Source organism: Marmota flaviventris, chromosome 1 (assembly GCF_047511675.1).
Source record: "Marmota flaviventris isolate mMarFla1 chromosome 1, mMarFla1.hap1, whole genome shotgun sequence".
Lineage (NCBI taxonomy): Eukaryota > Metazoa > Chordata > Mammalia > Rodentia > Sciuridae > Marmota > Marmota flaviventris.
Genome location: NC_092498.1, coordinates 149,059,663 through 149,082,894, shown reverse-complemented (window position 1 = coordinate 149,082,894; position 23,232 = coordinate 149,059,663). Strand labels below are relative to the sequence as shown.

The window sequence follows — 23,232 nt, the reverse complement described above, 5'->3', positions numbered from 1 at the left end:
AATGCATTTTGTCCAAACACTGTCTGATGTGGTCCTTAACACATGCACGTCAAATACCAAAGACAATTATAAAATAAATAAGGGAGGGTATAAGCTCTCAGAGAGAGAAAGGCTTCTGCTAAAATGTCCACCCATCTTTAGCAAATGGGTTAAACATATACATATTGGAATGGGAAACAGAGACCCGGGTAAAGTTTAATTATATAGAAAAATTTGTCATAGTACTGGGATAAAGAAATCAAGAGTCCAAAAAAAAAATGTTACCTAAAAAAAAAAGAAAGAAATCAAGAGTCTCTGTGAAGACGGAATGACTCTGTACCTGGACACATGATGAAATATGACAGAACTACACACACATTGTACCAAAGTCAAATTTCCTGGTTTTGGGTCAGCGCTGTAGATATGAGATTATTGGGGAAATCAGATGGAGTGCCCGCACAGGCCGTCTCTATGATGCAACTTCCTATGAATCTATATTCACTCCAAAAAGATTTTTTAATGTTTTAACATTTTTTAAAAAGGTGTTTTGTCCAAAACCTCTGAAAAGCTACTTGATGTGTAAAAGACAACCCTGCAGATAAACGCTGAGTGTTAAGCTTATTTACTCTACTATAAACATTTCTTCTGCCCTTGTTTTGAAACCAAATATCCTCATCTGAACACCGAAGACAGGGACAAGGAAAACTGAACTGGGATCTTCTCCTTGCTAGACAGTGTCTCCTTCCCGGGTAGCAACGTGTCATGACACAACCCAGGACAAACGACAGAGCCCGGGAACTCACAGATGTAGTCCTTCACAGCTTTCTCAAAGAGCTCATAGACGTGCTCGCGGTCCAGGCCGTCCAGGGCCATGCTGATCTCGTCATGCAGCCACTCCAACCAGAGTTCTAGAAGACAACACAGCGCCGCGTTACCACCTCCACCAAGGACGGCTGGGAGGGGACTTTATTCAGGGACAAACATCTTATCCACTTTAATTACACAACCTGAACCACTTCACAGACGTTCAATTCTTTAAAAAAAAAAAAAATAAAGTTTTTGAACTTTTTATTTATGTTTTATTTTGAGACAGGGTCTACTTAAGTTGCCCAGGCTGCCCTCAAATTTGCAATCTTTCTACCTCAGCTTCCTAAATTGCAGGGATTAGGGTTAGGGTTAGGGTTAGGGTTAGGGCACACAGCCAGAAATTCAATTCTTAAAAGCTGAACCAAGCACACCGGTTTTATTCTTTCAAATAAGATACTCATCAAAGTCATAACTGGTTGTGCAGTGGCGCATGCCTACAATCCCAGTGGCTCGGGAGGCTGAGGCAAGAGGAGTGAGTTCAAAGTCAGCCTCAGTAACAGCAAGGTGCTAGGCAACTCAGTGAGACCCTGTCTCTAAATAAAATACAAATAGGACTGGGGATGTGGCTCAGGGGTCAGTGCCCCTGAGTTCAATCCTTGGTCCCTGCCCCCCTCAAAAAAATCATAACTGCCCATACCTGTTGGGCATTTGTATTTTGCAAAACACACACACACACACATATACACACACATATGTATTTTCTCATTCAATCCTCATCTCAATCCTATAAAGTAGGTGACAGTAACATTAATAATAATGGCACTACCTAGTGATGTACGACCATGGGTTAAGTGGTGAACACAGACTGGCTCATCTTGTGTTACATGCTGCAAGATGGAAACTACTGCTACCCTCCCTCTACTGCAAGTAAAGGGAGACTTAAACTGAGTGCGAGGTTGTTCAAGTGATTTGCTCAGATCTCATAAGGAAGGCCTCTGGGCATCCACACCCAACAGTTACACTGCAACAGGAAGACAGGGACAGAGCTAGATCTTGGGCCAGGGCTTTCTGACTTCTGCCCAAATGAGCACTTATGAATGTTCATGAAGAGTTAACTCCAAAGTGGCTCAGCGCAACCATGTTTCTAATAAACAAATATGCAGAAATCACCTACACCCACAACTACAGTGAACAGCTAAGTATGACACATTTGCATGAAAAACTATAAAAGCTGAATTACATTTATAATTTCTGGTTCTTAGAGAATAGGTTAAACACATACATACTGGAATGGGAAAGAGACCAGGGTAAAGTTCAATCACATAGAAAAATTGTATCACAATATTGGGATAAATAAATCGAGATTCAAAATGTGAATCTGCAGTGTGTGATCACACCATGTTTTACAAAAACTACAAGACAACCAGCCCAAACTAGCCGACCCTGAGGGCGGGCTTTCTTCCGTTCACTGTGCGATAGTGCTAAGCTTCCTGTGAGGAGCACGTCCCACTTTCAGCACTCACAGCAGTCCCCGGCTCTCCCTGCTCCAGAGCAGCCCCCTCCCCCCCCCACAGCAGCCTACCTTCAGTCAGGGGAAAGATCTCGCTCATCTTCTCGCGGGCCACCCTCACTTTGGTAAGTTCCCCCTCCAGGCGCAGCAGCCTGATGAGGTCCACGTGGCAGTTGTAGTCATACACGTTGATGGACAGCTAGAAGGAAAAGTGACCAGCTGAAACTCAAAGTGCTCCCCTCAGGACAAAAGCTTGTCTCCACATGGGTACCTGAAGCCAAATACACGTGCCCTCAGAAGACAGGACAAAACAGGAGGCACTTCTGTAACCAACACAGCCCTCCCATTCTGAGAAGACCGGGGCTGGGCTCAGTGAGAGCGCTCGTCTGGCATGTGGGAGGCTCTGGTTCCATCCTCAGCACCACATAAAAATAAATTAACAGAAAAAAGGTCAGTGTCCATCTACAACTAAAAACTTTTTTTAAAAAGTAAGACACTAGGGTTCTTGCTGAGATAAAGGAGACATTCTAATGAAACAAACAAAAGTGTGTATCCTTAGGCAAGTAATTAACTTCCCTAAGCCTCCATTTCCTCATCTATAAAATGGGTACACTGTTAGATTTTAGCTCAGAAGCCTCTTCTGGGGATTTAAAAAGGCAATTTAGCACATGCCAACTGCATTATAAGGTCTCTTTTATTTTACTAAACAACAACAAAAAAAAGATGAAAATTCCTGTTAAAGAAATAAGAATGACAAGAGGCTGGTGTGGAGATCCACCTTGGTCATTTTGCCCCCCCAACCCTAGCAGACAAAGACGTTAAGGCAGAGGGCAAGCATACTGTGCCAGCCATTTACGCCTGGCCTGTTTCTCAACTCATATCAGATATGTTAATAGTTTGTGAGAGGCCAAGTACACTCGGGTTGGCCACCAACCACCTTTATCTGGCTTAGCATATAAACACCTTCCTCCTGCCTTGGGGTACAGGGATCCAACTACCAAGAAACCCTTCTGTCCATAAGTCCCCAATAAACCGCACTTGATTCAACCCTGGATCTGTGTGGCTCTTTCTTCAGCATCCCGGCCCCTCCCGCCTTGAGCAGCCAGTTCCCACACACCAGGACTGGGTTTGTCCAAAAAGCTGCTATCTGCTGAAGCCGAGTGACAGGTTCGAGTGACAGGTACGTGAAGATCTATTTTCACATTTGAAACTTTTCAAAAGTTTAAACAAAACTTTTTAAAGCTAGCATACATCAGAGACAAAGGAAAGACGTAAACAAACTTTTTAGCAGACCTAACCTTAAAGAGCAGCCAATGAGTGTCTTCAAACAGGAAGGAAATGGGAAAAGAAGGAACCTGGAGCCCAGAAGGGGAGGAGGAACAGAAACAGGAGAGAGCACAAAGGTGTCTGGGTCCTCCCTGGAGTCTTGTGAATGGTACGTGAGGAGGAGACAAATTAACTAGTTAGTAAGTGACAGACACAGGAGGAGGGGTGACTCCCACACCACACCAAAGTCCACACTATACCAGGCAGTCGGAACACCCAAGCAACCACTGAGAAAACCACCAAACACATCAAAATCACTGTAACTGAATCAATATGGTATTCTAAGAACATTCCTATAACCCACAGGAAGAAAAGAAACAAGAATGAGACCCAGAAGAAGCAAACAGAAAATTTTAAAAGTAGGTTTTAGAGCTAGCATATCAATAAACCAATCATCCATACACATTAATTAAAGGGCAGAAAATGATCAGATGCCATGGTACATGCCTGAATTCCCAAGGACTCAAGAGGCTGAGGCAGGAAGATGTCCATGTCTGGGGCCAGCCTCAGCAACTTAGTGAGACCCTTTCTCAAAAAGTTCTGGGGATGGAGCTCAGCAGTAGAGCACCCTTGGGTTTAATCCCCAGTACCATTAGGGAAAAAAATACTTCGGACCCCTCCCCCCAAAAAAAATAGAGACAAAAAGGGACAGTACATAATGATAAAAGGAACAACATAGTTTTCTATCAAGCTACCAGGAAGAGACACCAATCCTAAATGTGTATGTACCAAACACCAACAACTTAAAATACAAGAAGTCAAAACTGGTGCAGCCCAAAGAGGAGACACAGCCACAATTTCATCTGAGGACTTTTCAACACCCCTCCAGCAACTACCAGACAGAAAATCAGCAGGAAGACTCAAGAACTCCACACCATCAAGCAACATATAAATACACCTAAAATGAGGAACATGTAGAAATTTTAAAAACATTTACATTCACTCCCATGGATTTAAATTGGAAAACATAAAATTATAAAATCTGCAAAAAGAATACAGAAGAAAACCTTCTGACCTACAGCAGAGTTCCTAGACTTGACGTCAAACGCATAATGATAAACTGGCCCTCTTCAAAATTAAAACTTCTCCTCTGTAAAAAGGCATCCTTAAGAAGAGGAGAAGACGAGCTACAGAAGGGAAATAGCTGCAAATGAACTAAGAATATCTATAGCTGTAACTCTGAACTCAACAGTTTAGAAACAAACTTTTAGCATTCCAATTAGAAAACAGGCAAAACAGCATTTCACCAAAGAGGCCGTGCAGAGAGCAAATAAGCACGCCGAGCGCCAGGGCACGACAGCACAGCCACCAAGCAAGGCAGCCGCGAAAGTGGCTAATACACAGGGATAACACCAAATGCCAGCGAATACGACAAAAAACCTGCTCATAACCTCACACACTGCTTGTAAAATAAAACAGGCAAAGGGTTTAGCAGCTCCTGTGAAACTCAAAGGACAACTCCAAGCACACGCTTGGCTATTTCCCCAGGGAAATAAAAAGCACGTTCACACCAACACCCGCACACAAACAAAATAAAATAAAAGGTACTGTGCCATGACAACTAAAAAAAACTAAAAATATATATAGTTAAAAAAAATCCAAACCAGAAACAACTGGGCGTCTTTCAAAGGTGGCTGTTGAGCCGGCTGTGGTCCATCTGTGTCCTGGAACATCCTCAGTCATAGAGGGAACAGGAGGGAATCCTGCTGGGTGAAAAAAGCTAATCCCAAAGGTCACCGCTGCTCTGATTCTGTCTGCATAACACTCTTGAAATGGCAAAGTGGTTCTGCATGAGAGGCAACCACTGTGACTTCCATGCTAGCAGGTTTGACAGAAAAAATATGATGATCTCAATGCAAAAAAGGCATTTGATAAAAATGCCCATTCATGATTAAAATGTTTAAATGACAAACCAGAAACAGAAAAGCACCTCCTTAATCTGTCAAAATATTTACAAAAATCTACAATAAACATAACTAATGAAGAAACATTAGAAGAAATTCTTTTAAAAACAACAAAGATACCAGTATCACCTTTTATTCAACTCTAGCTAGAGGTCTGAGGCTCAAACAAAGGATGAAGAAAAATTAATCACAAGAGAGAAAAGGATAAGAATTATACATAACATGACTGAAGAATAAACTAAAGTTTATCTACGAATAAACCATTCGAAATTATAAATATGATTAGCACTGTGACATTGAGAGCAATGTATAAAAATCAATTACACATAAAGACAAATATGTCTGATCCCACTTATGTGACTGTCTAATGAAGCCAAACTCATAGAAACAGGACAGGGTGGTGTTCCCAGTATCGGAGGGAGGGAAAGAGGGCGTAGCTGCTTAATGAGTATTGGGCTAGAGATCTGTAAGATGAAAAAGCTCTGGAAATCTGTTTTACAACATGAATATATTTAACACAATCAAATTGCACCTTTTAAAATGTTTGTTTTCTACTACAATAAAATAATCAATCACACTCGTATAAACCAGCAAGTTTTAAAATATAATTTGAAGTAGTCTAGCGTATTACAAAGCACCTAGTTCTACATCTAATGAGAGATGTCTGAGATCCATACTGAGAAATGTTTTTAGATCTTATTGAAAAATACCATTATAAAGACCTAGATAAATGAAGTTATACACCATTCCTGGATTCAAGAATCAATATAGCAACTTACGGTAAATAATCCATAAATTCAACACAATGCAAATAAATAGCCCAACAGACCTTGGCACATATATCTAAAATTATGTGGGAGAAACAAAACACATCTCAAGAAAAAAATCAAGTAGGAGGATACCTTATATGAGGTAGTGAGTCTCAGCTACAAGAAGTTAGACTGGAACTGCACAAGATAAATGACCCACTGAAGAGCAGCAAGAGCCCAGAAACAGACTTATACAGACAAATAACACACAACAGAGGTGACCATTTGTATCTGCTGAGGTGCATCCAGGACCCACAACACTGACCCCAGTGTGAAAAAGAGGAGTTAGAGAAACACTTACATGTGAGGGGACGCTGATAATATAATTATCAGATAATAATAATATTATTATCTGATAATTATATTATCAGATAATATTCAAGAAGAATATATTATCAGATAATAAAGAAGAATCAGTAATAGATAAGAACATGGTCAATAATTTAAAAAATCTGAGACTTGAGGCAATGGTGTTGTGCTCAGGATTCACAAGTCCTAACAGGCCCAACCCATCCCATGACCACGTGATGGCTTGAAAAGGCTCTGGCCCAGGCGAGGACACAAGTGATCCAGGCCACAGGTCCTCAGCTTCCTCGCCTGTGCCATGAAGGAGCAGAGTCAAGCTCTGGTTCTTATGGGTCTTACCAAGTGTCAGGAGTGTCACACAAAATCCAGCGGTGTGAGGCTGGTAAAGATATGCTTTCCCCACTATCAGCACTGTCATGGCACCTGGGCCTAAATGGGCTTTTGAAGGGGAACAGGAGGGGACAGTCCTTACTAGTCAGTGTCAGGAATGTCTGCGAACGTGCCCCTCACATCAGTACCATGAGCAGGCTGGCAGAAGAAAGATCACTAGAGAAACTGCCTTTACAGTGGCTTTTGTCTGAACGACTTACTTTTAGGCCAAACTGAGGACCTGCCTACAGGGGAAGGGAGAAGTATTCTGGAAGTATGTGTGTTAAATGTCTACTGAATTGCACTTACAAGAAACACCTTCTCTTAGTTCAATCAATACTAACAAAAGAGTGCACATGCTAGTCTATTCCAGGCTCAGAACACCATTAAAGACATAAGATGCTTTAAAAAAAGAAGAGCTTAGCCAATCAATGCACAAAATAATCTGCTGATTTCCAGCTCCCACCAGTGGGAAAAGATGCCACGCCCACCTGCACCTAGAAGGGGGGAGGGGGAGGAGAGGACTAGTGCAACACCTACTAGGTACCCAACTGTGTCAGAGCCTTAGAGGCACTGTGTCACTCAAGCTCCCAAACCACCCTGTAAGGAAGATAAAATATTCATTCACTTTACCAACTAGGACACTCACAGCAGGTTCAGACAGCGGAAACAGCGTGTCCAACTGGCCTTCCCACTCCTGCAGGGAAGGCCTGGATTCACAGATGGTTGCGAAGCCTTATCTTTGTCCTTCACCAGGCTGCTCAGACAAATCCACCTAAGGCACCATGAGATGCCATTTTTAGTTTGCGCACAGACACGAATAATGGGAAACCTGTGCCTTTGTCAGTGGACAGATATATTTCAAGAGACAGCTCTCACAAAGCACAGTCAGGGGCAGGAAGCAGGACTCACCAACACGACAGGGCTGGCCGAGTTTTTCAGAGCTCTATTTGGAAGTTATTGGTTAGGCTTCACCCTCAGGGCAGTGACAGCTGGACTGGAGGCTCCAGGAGGGCACAGGATTAGGATAAAGTGGGAGAGGGTTGAGAAACATTGGAAAAGTCCATTTCTAAACCCCAGCACGAGAGGATTAGGTCCAAGACTAATTCACCATCACTTGCTACATCCCATCTTGTGCGGTCACTTCTGAGCCCCTTGCCACCCTCGGAGAGCTGAGGTGGGGAAGGAAACACAGGGCACCAGTACCAAGAGACCTCTGCTCTGACCCATCCTCCTTCCTGTGACCAAGTAGCTTCACCAAAGACTTCTCTGGTTCCAACTTCCCCTTCCTTCTGAAACAAGTGATCCTATTTCTCCACCTCACAGAAAGGCAATTATTTCAGTAAGCACAGGGACACAGTCAGTCTGTCACCCCATGTCACTGTATTTGATGAATGAATAAAACCAAATGTGCTTCACCATGCTTATTTACCAAAAACAAAGTAGAGGCCATAGCCACATGCCTGCCCCAGCTGGTTCCTTTAACAATCAGATGAGATGACAAGTGGGACCAACTATAACAATGGATGTCACTATTGCATAACTTAACAAAAGTATCACTGTCTCACCCAGCAAGGTGAAGTGAGTAGCCTAGGTTAGTCACAACTACAAACCACTGAATGAAGGCACACCCAGTGTGGCATTTGGTCCTCAGGTCCTTTGAAGATTTCAAATCCCGTTATGAGTGACTTTAATCAAATCATCTCATCATTCGTTACGTTATTTCTTCATCTGCAAAATGAGAATGTGCTCCAATCTCTTTGGGTTCAACACCTCCAAACCTGCTCTTTCCTCTCATCCCTGTCCTGTGACCCCAGAAGTACAATACATTTTCGGCTTCTTGGCTCTCTGGCTCCCAGTTGGGTTTGCCTTACAGGAGACACCAGCAGAGGTTTGGAAGGAGGAAAACAGAATTTATGGCATTTCTACCCCGACCAAGGCATCAACAGCTTTCAAGGTGCCCTCTCCACTCAAGTACTTGGGTAACCAATCATTCCCTTCACCTCTTCAGGCCTGAAAGAGGGGAGAGGTCCTCCTGCTACCAGGCTTGGTGTACCGAGCCTTCACTCCGGGTTCCCCTGCCCACTCCTTCATAAGCACAGTCGTCCCTTTATTGCTCTCAAATCAAGCTAATTTCTCCCAGGATCCAGGATTACACAGGAGAATTCACCACCTTGCAAGGTCACAGGTCAGAAACCACCCTGCTGCTCGGTACCAAGTGACCACTACACAATGCAGAAACGGTGGCTCCCGACCTGCAGAGCTTACGGAACTGGCCCCAGGACGCGCAGGCGTGGAGGGGCCTTGGGCTTCCAGACTCGGAAACCGCTTTCCCATCCTACTATGACCTCGGTCGCTATTTCTCCTCCGACACCGTACTTCGTCCCCGTCGTTGATCCTACAGGGAAATCCACCTCTTAGGAACTAGCTTTATTTCGACTGTCGAGCCCGGGGCAACCGCGTGGCGGAGACTCGAGTTCGGGTCGTCTTAAGAGCCCAAGCAAAGCGTGCAGGAGGCGCTGCCCCCAGCCAGACTCCCGAGCCCCCGTCCGATCCCGTAAGCCCGGGCTGACCCCACTCCTCATCGGGTGCTGCCGAGGACTCGGTGGGATCGCGCAGGCCAAACACCGGACACGCTCTAAGCCCGTGCCACACGCGCCTCGGTGGCCGGCAGCGGTTTCGCGGCCTTGGCGGGTTTTACTGCCGCCCCAGGACCAAGAAGGCGGGACGGGGCTTGGGGCCTGGGGCCTGGGGCGGGAGGGAAGCAGCCCACCTGCTCCTCCAGCCGCTCGATCTCCAGCTGGTTCTTCTCCTCCTCCTCGTCGTACTCCCACTCGTAGTCCCCGGCGGAGCTGTCCGCCGAGGAAGCCATGGCGTACTCCTCATCCCCATCGCTCTCGCTCACACCTTCCTCCTGCTGCTCCCACCCTGGCCCCATGGTCTTGTACGTCGCAGCGGCTACAGCCCGCGAGAGCACTTTCCGCCTCGTCCTAGCTGCCTTAACTTCATCTTCCTCTCCCTCAGCCTTGGGCCCAGCCGGGGGCTCAGCCTCCGGCTCCGAAGCCGAAGCTGCGGCCGCTGTCGCCATCTTGCGTTTCCAGTGACTCTCGGGTCTTCCCTCGGCCGCCGAAGACCCGCGGAAATAGAAGCTGCCTAAGGCGTCCGCCTGACTAAAACCCCGCTTTCTTGCCACCGAATGAGAAACTGAGAGCCTTGGGTGACAGGAAAATTAGTAAATACAGGAAATTCATATTACTTTTATGTATCGCTAAAGGTCCCTGTCAGAAAACAATCGACTAACGCAGCCATGTGTGCCGCCACAACCCCGGAAAGAAGTTGGGTCTTTGGACAGGAAGTGGAGATCATAGAGGAAGTTACAGGGGGAGCGTGATGTATGTCGTTAAGGGTTTTACACCATCTTGAGAAGGTCAAAATGATTCTTGGAACAAATGCTTTACTTAATGCCTAGTGAGCCCTGGAGTGTGATTCAGTCCCAGCAACTAAGCCTCAAATGCAGAGAAAAAGTCCAAGTCCTTAGGGAAGGATCGGCTGCCCTATTCATGAGAAAAATCCGTTTTCCAAAGAGATTCCTCTCCTTTATGTAACGCCTGGTACCTAGTAGGCGTTAAATATGTATGTGAATTTTCCGGTTTTATAAGACCATATTCTGCAAGACAATACTAATAAATTACATTAATAAGCATTGCTTTAGAAAATGTTAATTGCAGTGCACTGTCGTATAAATCGTGACTGGTTGCTGTTATTTTATAGGGATATTAAACAAATAGACCTTTTCTTTTATTCAACCCGTGGTGTTCGTTTTCTACTTAATTAAACTTCCCATTTTTTTAAGTAGGAAAGTACTGGTGTTTATTTATTGCCTTTAATCCTCATTATCAAACTTAATGGAGAAAGAAGAGCCTTGACACACAGTAGGTACTCGTATTTGCGATGATGGAAGAAAACACTGTCCTTGAATTGGTACAAAAGAGAAGATCGAGGCTTAGCGAACCGACGTCATTCACCTAGGGTCACGTAACTAGGAAGGAGCTGAACCCGGATTCTAACCTAGGACTATACAAGTTCAAATCCCAAGCGAACCTAACACTTTGAACGACCTTGGACAAGTTACTAAACAGCTCTGAACTTCAGCTTCCTTCACTGCAAAATAGGGTTAGGAAAGGCGGACTGGGTGATCCTCTGCGCCGCGTTCCAGCGGTGGGTTTTTTGAACGTGGACGTGGGTCCGGTGCTGCAGCAGCCTGAGAATTCCCATGCAGAATCCAGTGCCCAAGACCAGCCTCCAGCGACTGCACACCTTCGCGCTGCAACCTGTCCGCGCCCGCCCAGAGGCGTGGTCAAAGCGGGGCCAAAACGCAGAGCGGGAGGGCGCAGGCGCAAAGTCGGTGACGTCAGAGCGACTTGCGGGCGAGCCCTCCCGTCGGAGTAGTTAGGGGCCGGCGCAGGCGCAAGCCAGCAAGATGGCGGCGGCTGGAGCAGGCCGTCTGCGGCGAGCGGCATCGGCCCTGCTGCTCCGGAGCCCGCGCCTGCCTGCCCGGGAGCTGTCAGCTCCGGCTCGGCTCTATCACAAGAAGGTATGGGTGGGCGGGGGCTGCGCGGACCACTGAAGGGACCCGGGCGCCCGACGGGTCACTGGGCCGGGAAGGGCGGCCCGCTCCGGTGCCTCTGCCTGGACGCCCTGTCCCGGCCGCGCAGTGACACTGTCCGCGGCTCCCGTGCGAATTACAGCTGCTGCTGCTGCTGCCCCGGCTCCGTGACCCGGGCGAGCGACGGCCTCTGGCTGCACCCGCTTCCCAGAAGGGAGGGAGAGGTCCTGGGTGCCGAGGGGGCGCCGCCGGCCCGACGCGGGGACCGTCCGCGGTGATGCTGCGTAGGGGGCCGTGGCCTCCGAGGGCGTCGGCCGGCGGCCCAGGAGCACGGCGCTTCCTGTCATTTGTTTGGGGTTAATTTTTGCTTCTCAGTGCGGGGAGGAGGGCTGGGTGCCCCGTTTGCAGCCCCCTGCCTTCCGGGGCGTCAAGTCCCCGTAACCAGAGACCCCCTCGGAAAAGTGCTGCGGAGTCCACGAGGCGCTAGGTGCCCCGGGAAGAACGCCTCGAGGGTCCTCGGGACCTGCAGTCCAGATCCTTGGTCCAGGGGACAGTGGGGGCGACTAGAAGATGGGGTACTTATTGCCATCTGGCAAGCAGCCCTCAAGGTCACCAGAGGATCGGCTGTGCCCGTTTGGAAGGAACATTTGTGCTGAACATTTGCTTCGGCACTTTTGGCACTTTTGCAAGGACCTCGATCCTCCCCACCCGGGGGGCGTGTCGCGTTCACATCGCAGGTCGCCAGCTCTGGGCACCAGGGTGCGCTGCGGCCTGCAGGTTCGCCGCCCTGACCTGCAGAGATGGCGCAGTTTTAAATCTACACCAACCTGTTCATTCCATAGCGGTGTTCCTTCTGTAGAACTGTCGCCTTGATGTTTCCAAGCAAGCCTTTCATTCCCGGACCACAGTTATTTCTAGAAGTTTTAAATAAGCATTATCCTTTAAGGATGGGTTTTATTTGAACACAAACACTGTTTGAGCCCCAGTCTGGTGATACAGATGTGCAAAAGTCAAGTGATTATTTGTGGTTGAAAACCCTGTGGAACTAAGACATGACTTGATTGATTGATTGATTGATTGATTTTGGCAGTATCTCCTACAGTGTCTCTAATCTCTAAAGGTAGTTGGAGAGGACATACAAAAAGAGTTTGGGTCACAAATGGCATTGACATGAGTGTTGGCCTTCCTCTTCTTCCAGGTACAAGTTGCTGACATCAAGGTAGACCAGTAGAAGAGCGCCATCATGACTCCTCTCAACCCTGTCATTTCAGGTTGTGGATCATTATGAAAATCCTAGAAATGTGGGGTCCCTTGACAAGACATCAAAAAACGTTGGAACTGGATTGGTGGGTGCGCCAGCGTGTGGTGATGTTATGAAATTACAGGTACCAGCTGATTGGTCTCTGATGACAATACTAGGAATCCCTTGGCTTACACAGTGTTTCATAGCTGATAAAGCATTTGTACATACAGTGTTTCATTTCATCACCTTCCTTCCATTGAGATGGGAGGAGTTGGTGTTACAAATGATTAGAACAGGGACTTAATCTAGTTCTGCTAGTCAGGTATGCAGACCTTTTCTGAAGTAGGAAACTAATCTCACTTTTCTAATCACTGTGTTAATTTAAATTCCACCTTCAGCTGGGTGAAGTATTGTGTGGATTTTGCAGTCCCCAGTGAGATAATAAGTGCAGTAAACCAAACATCTTCCCATATTGAAAGTAACATGAAAGGGGCTGGGGATGTGGCTCCAGCAGTAGCGCGCTCGCCTGGCATGCGTGCGGCCCGGGTTCGATCGTCAGCACCACATACAAAGATGTTGTATCCGCCGAGAACTAAAAATAAATATTAAAAAAAAAAAAAATGCACAAGGCCCTGGGTTCAATCCCCAATACTGCAAAAAAATAAATTAAAAAAAAAAAAAGAAAGTAACATGAAGGTAGTGGATTGCAGTTTGGGTACACCATAACTTTATCCAGTCTCCTTCATAGTGGGTAGACTTGCCAGAGGTCTTCACACCTGTCTTGGAAAACAGAAAAATACTTAGGAGAGAATCTTTAAGTACAATTTCGTGCCCAAGAAAAAAATATTAACCAGAGACCTTGGTTGCAGACTCTCCCACGTTTGAGGAAACAGAGTGCCCAGCACCTGTGAGCAGGTGTCCTCACATAGGACTTCATAGCTTTAAAAAAAGAAAAAAGAAAGAAAAGCGGGCTGGGGTTGCAGGATTGCAAAGAAAACTAGGAGAGAGGGGCTTAGTTTTCCAGGTGACGGGTACCGGGGCCTGACAGTAGAATGCACTGTGACACATTGTACACAAATGGAGCACAGCTTCTCCTTCCTCTGGCTATGCCTGGTGCAGAGTCACACCATAGTGTGGTCATGCCTGTCTGTAGGGGAGTAATGTCTGCAGCGTTCCACCATCCTTATCTCTGAGCTCTTTGTAACAAGCAAAGTCACTGATTAATTCCAGCCTATACAGCAAGCCCAGCTTGTAAGGAAGGTCCCCTTGAACCAGCTCCTGGGTTTCTAGAAGGTGGCCGCCAAATTCACTACGTAATTCTTGTCTCTTTTCTAGATTCAAGTGGATGAAAAGGGGAAGATCGTGGACGCCAGGTTTAAAACATTTGGCTGCGGTTCTGCAATCGCCTCCAGCTCATTAGCCACTGAGTGGGTGAAAGGAAAGACGGTAAAGCTGCTTGCTGACCTATTAGGTCAAATCATGTTCTCTGCGACCTTGGCTCTCAGAGGTCCAGTGGGTCAAAAAAAGAAGTAAATTTTTTTGATTTCTTCAAAATATCCAAAAATTTTTATTTAGTTTCTCCCTGTCCAGATGTTGCTTATATTCCTCACATTAATGGACTATTTTGTGAAGTAGTGTTTGGGAGTATTTTGTAGTTGATGATCATTTTTATTTGGGGGTTTGATGGTGTTTTGTTAATTTTGTAGGAAAAAAAAAAGTTCCTCACTGTCCATCTGACAAAATAGAATTGCAAAGAAATCTTTGACTCTATCAAAGGTCGCTGATGTTCTCATAGTTTCTTAGGAGTCTAAGGTCAACGGGGTGTTGTGAAGTAGTTATTTTCTTGTTTATTTCCTCCCATCCTGTTTTAGGAAGGACTCTGAGAGTCCTTACAAAGATTGGTGAGCTAAACTAGTGTGTGTTAAAAGGGGTTTTAAAGAATCAAGAACACAGCAAGGGTTCGGGCCCAATGACAAATCGGTGGCTGGTCTGCAGGCCCTCTAAAGACAAGAAAGGGCCAGACATCTTTTGCATCCTTTTCTCTGTGAAGGGCTGGACTTTCTAAGTCTAGTTGCCATTAAAGCTGCTATGTCGAAACCAACCAGCAGTATGCACAAGGGGCCTGGTTCCGGGAGCTGAGTCATGAAGGAGACACTGGATGCGCTGGCCAGCTCCCCAGCAGAGCAGGGCCTGGGCCGCCCGCTCCTGTGCTTCAGGGCCTTCTGGCTGGCAGGCTCCTGTAGGCCAGGAGGGCACAGGCCAGGTCCATTCTAGTGGGAGATGACTCTAAAGAGGTTGGTCAGGAACTGTCTTCAGGGAAAGGGGAAATGAGATAAGGCAAATGTGATCCAAGTCCTTGGCCTCGAGGGGCTTCCTTTAACTTTGAGATCTTCCCATCTGCGTTTCTAGGACTAGCCAGAGACACTGGCTGCTGGGGACGTCTGGCTTCTCTTTCTGCAGTGGACCTCTCTGTTCTTTTTTTTTTGGGGGGGTGCGGGTACTGGCGGTAGAGGGGTACCAGCGATTGAACTCAGGGGCACTCAACCACTGAGCCCCATCCCCAGCCCTATTTTGTATCCTATTTAGAGTCAGGGTCTCACTGAGTTGCTTAGTGCCTCGCTGTTGCTGAGGCTGGCTTTGAACTCACGATCCTCCTGTCTCAGCCTCCCAGCAGCAAGGATGACAGGCGTGCGCTACCATACCCGCCTGCTCTGTTCCTCTTGAGCAGGACCTGTCTGCCTCCAGTCTCCCCCAGGGTCCCGCCCAGACCACAGGCACCTTCTTCACCTGTCTGGAGGATATTCTCTATTTCAGGCAGAGCATGAGTCTAACCTGAGCTCTCACCCAAGGACCTGCATAAGCAGCATAGAAATGACCTCCTTTTAAAAAAGATGCCTCAGCAGATCCCTCAGAGATGTCTCACGGGGTCTGCTGGCTGTGTGGTCTTGGTGTCTGTGCTCACCAGCCAGCAGCGCAGGTGTGTGTACGTGGACTGGAGAGGCCCCACTGCAGCTCTGGCACACGTGTGGAGTCTGAGGAGGCCGCAGCCCTGTTCTGAGTTGTTAAGCAGAAACTGCCCCCACCAACCTGTCTTGAGGGCCTTGGAGACCTTCCTTTTTTATTGTCTACCCTCAAAACAGTCACCGAAACTGCTTGTCTTTCCCCCGCCTCAGGTGGAAGAGGCCCTGACCATCAAAAACACAGACATCGCCAAGGAGCTCTGCCTTCCCCCCGTGAAGCTGCACTGCTCCAGTGAGTCTGCTCTCCACTGCACAGCAGGGACATGTGGCACTCATTTCAACTCGCGTTTGGGACAGAGTCCTTGTAGGTCATGGAGTCCCTCTGTACAGCCGTCAGGAGTCAGAGCTCAGTCAGTCTGTGCAGTTCAGAGGGTCGAGCCGGGTCCCTCAGCCAGGCCCTGAGTCCCACAGGAGGTGCTGTGCGCTGGGAGCCGTGCCAGGCACCCGCTGGGCATCGTTCCAAGCCCACCCCTCAGGTGGAGCCACCTGTGTCACACAGCTAGTAAGTGGGAGAACCACGATTTAAGCCCAGTCCTTGATCACTATGCTGTCCCCATCATGTGGTAGCAGTAGGACCAACGGAGGAGAAAACTCAGCTGTAAGCCACATCCTGCGCCTTGCGTGTCTCATCCCTTCCCGTCTAGCGGCCACCCCGTCAGGTCTGCATCTGGCTGTGTGGAGGGACTTAAACCCAGCTGGGCCACGTCCCCTCCACTGTCCTGAGAGAAAGCCACACACCTTCAGGTTGACACTTGGCTTTCCAGTTCAGTTGCTAGGTCAGATCCAGTGCTTGTCCTGTCCCGTCCTGACCTCCTCAGGAAGGAGGGAATGAGGAGCAGTGAGTGGCCCCCCTAACGCACCATCAAGGTTTCTGACCAAAGCAGTTAAAACTTAGCAGAGAGCCGCTGCCTGGGCCAGGTGCTGGGGGGCCAGGGTCGGGGGCAGGAAGTCTGCTGAGAGCCCGGTTCTTCCCACTTGAGCTGGAATTTTAAGTACCCACAGAGAAGGTCGTTACTTGTAAACATTCACGGCCTCAGCGAGACTCAGCCTGTATTTTTTAAGTTGTGGATGGACCTTTTATATTTTTATTTATTCACCTGCGGTGCTGAGAAGCCAACCCAGGGCCTCCCCTGTGCCAGGCAAGTGCACCACCATGAGCCCAGCCCCAGCCCGACCTCAGCCTTTTGTTTGGCCTTTTAGCTACCAAGACCCTCAGCCGTGCTCTGCTGTCACTGTCGCGTCCTCCCCATGTCTTTTAATATCAGTTCTTGAATAAAGGCTTTCAAACTTGGCATCAGAAAAGGGTGACATGCAGGTGCCACCCCATCCACAGCCCAGCGTGACTTAGTTCAGGCCAGCTGGACTTCACCAGCCTCTGCCACGTTTAGTCCAGACCTCGTGGACACAAGCAGAAACCAGCATGTGTCGTGTCCCTAAGTGTCAGACATGTCAGACACGTCTCCACCGCAGGGAGAGCATGGCTGTCCCAGTGTAGAGGAGGAGGTAGACTCCAGTCCCAGGCAAGTCAGCCCCAGCCTGTCTGCAGAGCCCCACAGGGGCCACTGAGTGGGAAGCGACTGGCCGCCTACCTGAGACTCTGTCTAGCCCCCGCCCCGCACCTGTGCCCTTCGGGTCTGTGAACAGGCTCTTCCTTCCATGCCTTGCAGTGCTGGCCGAAGACGCCATCAAGGCCGCCCTGGCCGATTACAAACTGAAACAGGATCCCAAGAAAGGAGAGGCAGAGCAGTGAGCCTCGGTGCCGCTCCAGAGACGTCCACCCACCGCCATGCACGTACTGGAGACGTCCAGAAGCTTCCCAGGCCGCAGGAAAGCCGCACAGCATTTGCCGTTCACAGTGTGACTGAGGCAAGCAAAATACACCCTTTAACCGTTCTGAGTCCTGTGGTTTCTTTCAGCTCGCTCGTGTTGCCTTAGCGCTCAGTGTGTGCTTTGAACTGTGTGTGGCCGCAGGACCGAGCTCAGCAGCGCAGTCTTAGGTTCTGACGCCTGTGCTGTGCATCAAGACTTAATTGTATCTAAATCTATTTTGGGGACAATTTACCCATGGAATGCCTTGGTCTGACTGTTTGGTAGAGCTGACTGTACATAAAGCAGATCTGTAGCTATGCAGCCATGTGTGCACTTATGTATGTGTATATAAAACAAATAAACAATGCAGGACGATGGTTTCTGTGGCGAGCCTCGTCTCTTGGACCCTTACCCTGGGCACTGCCCGCAGCCTGGACCACAAGGACGCGCAGCCCTCCCGCCATCGGGCAGTGACGTGGGCTGTGGCAGGTTCTCCCGCAGCCGCGGTACTTTATGAACAGGTGAAAAGAAATGGTAGTTTTCCTTGCTCTGGGCCAGGTGATGGCTCCTGAGTCTTGGCAGTTCTCCCGTGACCTGTTTCTGGTGTCTGGGAAGCAGGGCCAGGTGGGACAGCACCTGCCTGGCTTGCCAGGGCCCTGGTTCCATCGCCGGCACCACCAAAAAAGGGAAATCTGAGAAACGTTGGCTGAGGCAGCAACATTAACCTGGGGACCAAATTTCGTGAAGAGCCCCTGGGGGACGAGGGGGGATGAGGCTAAGACACAGGTCTCCAGGCCAGGCTCTGTGTGGCTCTAGGCAGGGACCGCGGTGCCCCCAACTCCAGAGCCTCCAGGTGGTGGTGGCGGGCAAGTCTGGCCAGAGGGAGGACCCCTCTGCCAGCTCTGTCCTACTGGGGTGCGATGCTGAGGCGGTGCGTTCTGAGCTGTCCCTGGGTGCTGCGCCTGGAAACAGTTGTCCTGGCTCAGCCTGGTACCTGGCCTTCTTGCCGCAGCCGTCCCCCTGCCGGAGCTCCCTCCATCCCGAGCTACCCAAAGTTGCGCATCCCCAAGGAGGCTCAGCTTCCAGGGAGAACTCACTGAAGGGCTTCCACAGTGAACCCCTGAAGTAGATGAGTCTGCCTTCTCCTTCAGAAACAGACTGGCCGCCTTTAAATACACCTCCTTTACTTAAAAAACAACAACAAAAAATGTTTGAAATGCTCCGGGTTCTGGTGGAGCGCACAGAACTTCAAAGGCTGCTCCCTCAAGGGTCTGAAAGAGCCCAGGCCCAGGCCCGCAAGACCCTCCCATCAGAACCCCAGGTGGAGCCGTGCGGCTGCTCTGCTGTGTGATTCAGGCCCTCGCTGGCCAGCCTCGCCCCTCTGTGACATGGGGCAAGGCCACAGCTCCCCACCTCTTCGTGATTGTATTTTCTTTTCTTTTTTTTTTTTTTTTTGGTCCAGGAGATCGAGCCACATCCCAGCCCTATTTTGTATTTTCTTTAGAAACAGGTTCTCACTGAGTTGTTTAGTGCTTCACCGTTGCTAAGTCTGGCATTGAACTCGGAATCTTCCTGCATCAGCCTCCTGAGCTGCTGGGATGACAGGCCTGCACCACTGCACCCAGCCCATATAAGGAGTTTTAAAATGAGACATCTGTGTTCCATGTAACATCTCCAAAAAATCAGAACTGCATCTGCACATCAGAAGCAGCCCAGCCCCTACAACATGGCGGTGCACCTCAAAGAAATGGGTGATCCCTTTAACTGGTATCACTAAAGGGCCCTTTTCCCAGACAAGTCTATTTTGAGCCACACAAGGGCATCCTGTGCCTTTCCTTGAGCTCAAGCTGGGATTCCGTAAGCACAGGGGACTGGACCCAGGAGTGCTCTACCTCTGAGCCGCGTCTCCAGCCCTTTTTGAGACTGGGTCTCACTATGTGGCCCATGTTGACCTCAAACTTTCCATTCTCTTGCCTCAGCCTCCTGAGTCACTGGGATTACAGGCACCTCGTCACCACACCTGGCTTCAAGTTGAGATCATAGGCACGCACCCCCCTGCAATAATGCTCTTTAACCCTCTGAGGTGGACATTCCTTCAAACAAGGACACTGGCTCAAGTGGCCAGTTGGGGGAAAGTTGAAGTACAGAGGACTGAAACAGCAAATCATATTCCATGCACACGGGTGTGTCAAAAGAATCCCACTGTTACCGTGACCATAATGCACTAATGAAAAAGAGAGGTCAACCAACTCTCTCAAGCAGCTGGATTGGGCTGAGTGGCCCAAAGCCCAAGCTTCTGCCCACTCCCTCCTGGCCGGACACCCAGGGCAGCTGGGGGACTCTTCTGCTCATCAACACAGTGAGCCCTGTGCTCTATGCCTGCACCACAGCCCTCGCCCCACCCTGGCTGCGATTCAGTCATCCAGGAGCCTGACTACCATGCTCTGGAGGTGGGGCCTGGGCCCTGGCATCACCCAGGCTCATGGGGGGCGGTAGGAAAACGGGCTCAGAGAGGCCAAATGACTTGCTCAGGACACACAGCAGGGAGGTGATGGGTGAGGGCCACCGGCAAAAGCTCTCTATCTACCTCCCACCTGCTTCAAAATATGGCACCACAGCCAGGACCCCCTCCTCTCTCCTCTAGACTCTCCTGATGGTTATTCCTGGATTTGGGTCACTTGTAACCACATCAAAATGTACAGTTTTAGCCAGGCACAGTGGCGCACGCCTGCCATCCCAGCAGCTCCGGAGCCTGAGGCAGGATCTTGCAAGTTCAAAGCCGCCTCAGCAACTTAGGCCCTAAGCAACTCAGTGAGACCCTGTCTCTAAATAAAATATAAAATAGGGCTGGGATGGGGCTCCGTGGCTGAGTGCCCCTGAGTTCAATCCCTTGTCCTGTGAAAGCCACCTGTCTCTATGGTGGGTTAAAAATCCAAGCAAACAAGGCACCACTCGTTGACCTTTTAGGCCCCTGAACTTGAGGCAAAAGCCCAGATGCTGTGTCCATCCTCACAGGATGGACACAGGAGAGAAGACCCCTGGCTGTGTCTTGGTGGAGTTAGGGGACCCTGCAAAGGGGCTCTAACCCCGCCCCCAGGAGACAGCTGTGGAGCACATCCCCCACCAGGGGCTCTGGGTGGCCTGTGCTTGCTTTCTCCACCCTCCCCCCACCAGACAACCATGTCGACAGAGAGGCAACAGCTGGGCAGTGAGTGTGGAGTACTGGACCAGAGGCCAGCTGCCACTGTGACCTTGAACCAGAGACTTAGCCTTCTGGTGGTAAGTATGACTGACAGAAGTCACTCCTACTCTGGTGGAGTCGACTATTAGATGAGATAATGCGGATACAGCACGTGCCCATCAAAAGAGTTCATTGTCCTATGGCGGCTGCCATTATCATGGGTGGCACTGCAGGCCTGCTGGGTGCTTTATATAGACCACCTCATTTCCTCTTTGCGGAAACCCTAGAGGCTACAAGTATCCCAAGAAACTCAGGTGCTGAGCACTGTGTCCAAGATCAAGGTCACACAGTCAGGAAGCAGTGGGGGTGGGTTCTAGCCCAAGGCTGCAGATCCAGAGCCCACACCCTGGGCTGGGTATGTCCCTGTCATCCCTGCTGTCCCTCACTATTACTGTGAGCCCTGGCAGGAGTCCTGCCGTTACAGATGGTGACTAGTGGTGACAGTGACCTCCACTGTGTCCATCATCTTTATTACTATTTTTAAATACTATCACCACGAGGTTTCCAACAGTGGGTGTCTTTAGCATGGAACCAGTGTTCCCGGTAAGGTCTCCAAAGTCACACAAAACCTTGGCCTGCTGCCCCCATGCAGGAGACATGCTAAGGTGACTTCTGTCACTCAGGGCGTGACAAGCATGTATCCACAGGGTGCAGTCAGGCCCCGGACCCAGGCTATCACCAGGCTATCTCTTTGGAGATGAAAACTCTGGTCACATTTCAGCAAAACTCAACTCCCAGAAGGCCCCCAAAAGGCCCCCAAGGGAGAGCAGCCCACCGCCCTGGGGCCAGGGTGCAGAGCAGGTCCAGCACCTCCCCTCCTGCCCGAGGGTCTCTGGCCAGTGGTCTAAGGAAGCCCTCTGGGGACACTGGGCTGGACCCGCCCTTGCCCAGATACAACCCGCTCTCCAGCCCCAGGTCACAGATCCCTTCAAGTAGGACCACAGGACTTTGGGAAACAACTTGGGAAGCAGACCTGGGGCTCCAATTCTGGTCCCGGCTCTGCAGCCATCTGTCCACACAGGCACTTAGGCAGGTACGGACCTCCTGAGTCACAGCCACCCCCTGTGAAAACTCAAGGGAATACCCACTGCCCAGTCACAGGGTGGCTGTGAGGATTCGCTGATTACCCCAGGAAGGGAGCACAGGACACACATCAGCTGTCACTACCTCCACGGCCACCACCTTGATCATCGTCACCGTCAGTGTCACCACCATCCTCATTGCCACAGTCATCGTCAACATGTTGCAGCTGTCATTGTTGTCATCGGTCACTGTCATGTACTGTGTTCCCCCAAAATCCACGTGTCAGCTCTGTAACCCACAATGCAGCCGGGTTTAGAAACAGGGTCCGTGGGAGGTGATGAAGGTGAGATAAGAGTGACTCAGATCCAACAGGACTGCAGCGCCTCTCAGACACACTCATAGGAGGCCAAGTGGGACCACGCAGCCAGCGACACCCAGGAAAGAGCCTCATCAGAAATGGAGCCTGCAGGAACCTTGACCTTGAACTTCCAACTTCCAAAACTGTGAGAAAGTAAATCTCTATTGTGTAAGCCACAGGGTCTGGGATTTTACCATGGCAGCCACGTGATCCAGTTACCATCAACACCACCACCATCATTACCATTACCACCATCACCACCATCACCACCATAACCACCACCATCACCACCACCATCACCACCATAACCACCACCATCACCACCACCATCACCATAACCACCACCATCACCATCACCACCACCACCATCACCATCTCCACCATCACCACCACCATCACCATCACCACCATCTTCACCATCGTCACCACCACCACCACCATCACCACCACCATCACCATCATTACCACCATCATTACCACCATCACCACCATCACCATCACCATCACCACCACCACCATCATCACCAACACCACCAGCACCACAATCACCACCACCATCATCATCATCACCACTGCTACCATTACCATCACCACCATTACCACTATCACCACCATCACCACAATCACCATCATCACCATCACCATCACCATCATATCACTGTCATGATCATCATGACCGTCACAGATGGACTTCCCCAGGAGGCCACTCCTGAGATGGTCAGCAGGCAGGGCGTCCCCTCAAGGGTGCGCTGACACCCCGTCTGTGGAAGGGGCTAAAACAGCAGGGCTGGGCAGAGGGGGAGTGGCACCACAGCCCGACAGAGGTCTCAGCCGACCAGATGAGGAGCTGGAAAATTGACTCCCCTCCCTGCAGGCACCTCGTCCCTCACCATCTGTAAAGCACACCCCCTTGGGTTCAGGA

At 49.5% G+C, this 23,232-nt stretch overlaps 2 protein-coding genes across 6 annotated transcripts in view; one reads left to right on the top strand and one right to left on the bottom strand.

Annotated features, from left to right (window-relative positions):
- The window catches only part of Sart3 (spliceosome associated factor 3, U4/U6 recycling protein), a 38,800-nt gene extending 28,661 nt beyond the window's left edge, over positions 1-10,139 (bottom strand). For 2 of the 4 annotated variants that reach the window (XM_027923193.3, XM_027923194.3), the window contains exons 1-3: positions 9,784-10,139; positions 2,369-2,495; positions 783-887 (exon numbers count right to left, since the gene is read on the bottom strand). In XM_027923193.3, coding sequence (XP_027778994.1) covers positions 783-887; positions 2,369-2,495; positions 9,784-10,098 — 547 coding nt within the window. In that variant the 5' untranslated portion in view covers positions 10,099-10,139. Of the gene's footprint in view, positions 1-782; positions 888-2,368; positions 2,496-7,659; positions 7,786-7,922; positions 9,537-9,783 lie in introns of those variants that run through there. The other 2 variants (XM_027923196.3, XM_027923195.3) reach the window with 2 other exon arrangements.
- Positions 10,140-11,428: 1,289 nt separating this feature from the next.
- Positions 11,429-18,065, top strand: Iscu (iron-sulfur cluster assembly enzyme). 2 transcript variants are annotated; one of them, XM_027923295.2, is made up of 5 exons: positions 11,429-11,604; positions 12,888-13,001; positions 14,195-14,305; positions 16,033-16,183; positions 17,547-18,065. In XM_027923295.2, the coding sequence occupies exons 1-5, from the start codon at positions 11,491-11,493 to the stop codon at positions 17,627-17,629; spliced, it is 573 nt and encodes a 190-aa protein (XP_027779096.1). In that variant the 5' UTR covers positions 11,429-11,490; the 3' UTR covers positions 17,630-18,065. The 2 variants fall into 2 exon arrangements, with proteins under 2 accessions (XP_027779096.1, XP_027779097.1); XM_027923296.2 differs by having other exon boundaries at positions 11,435-11,604; positions 16,033-16,111.
- Positions 18,066-23,232: the final 5,167 nt, after the last annotated feature.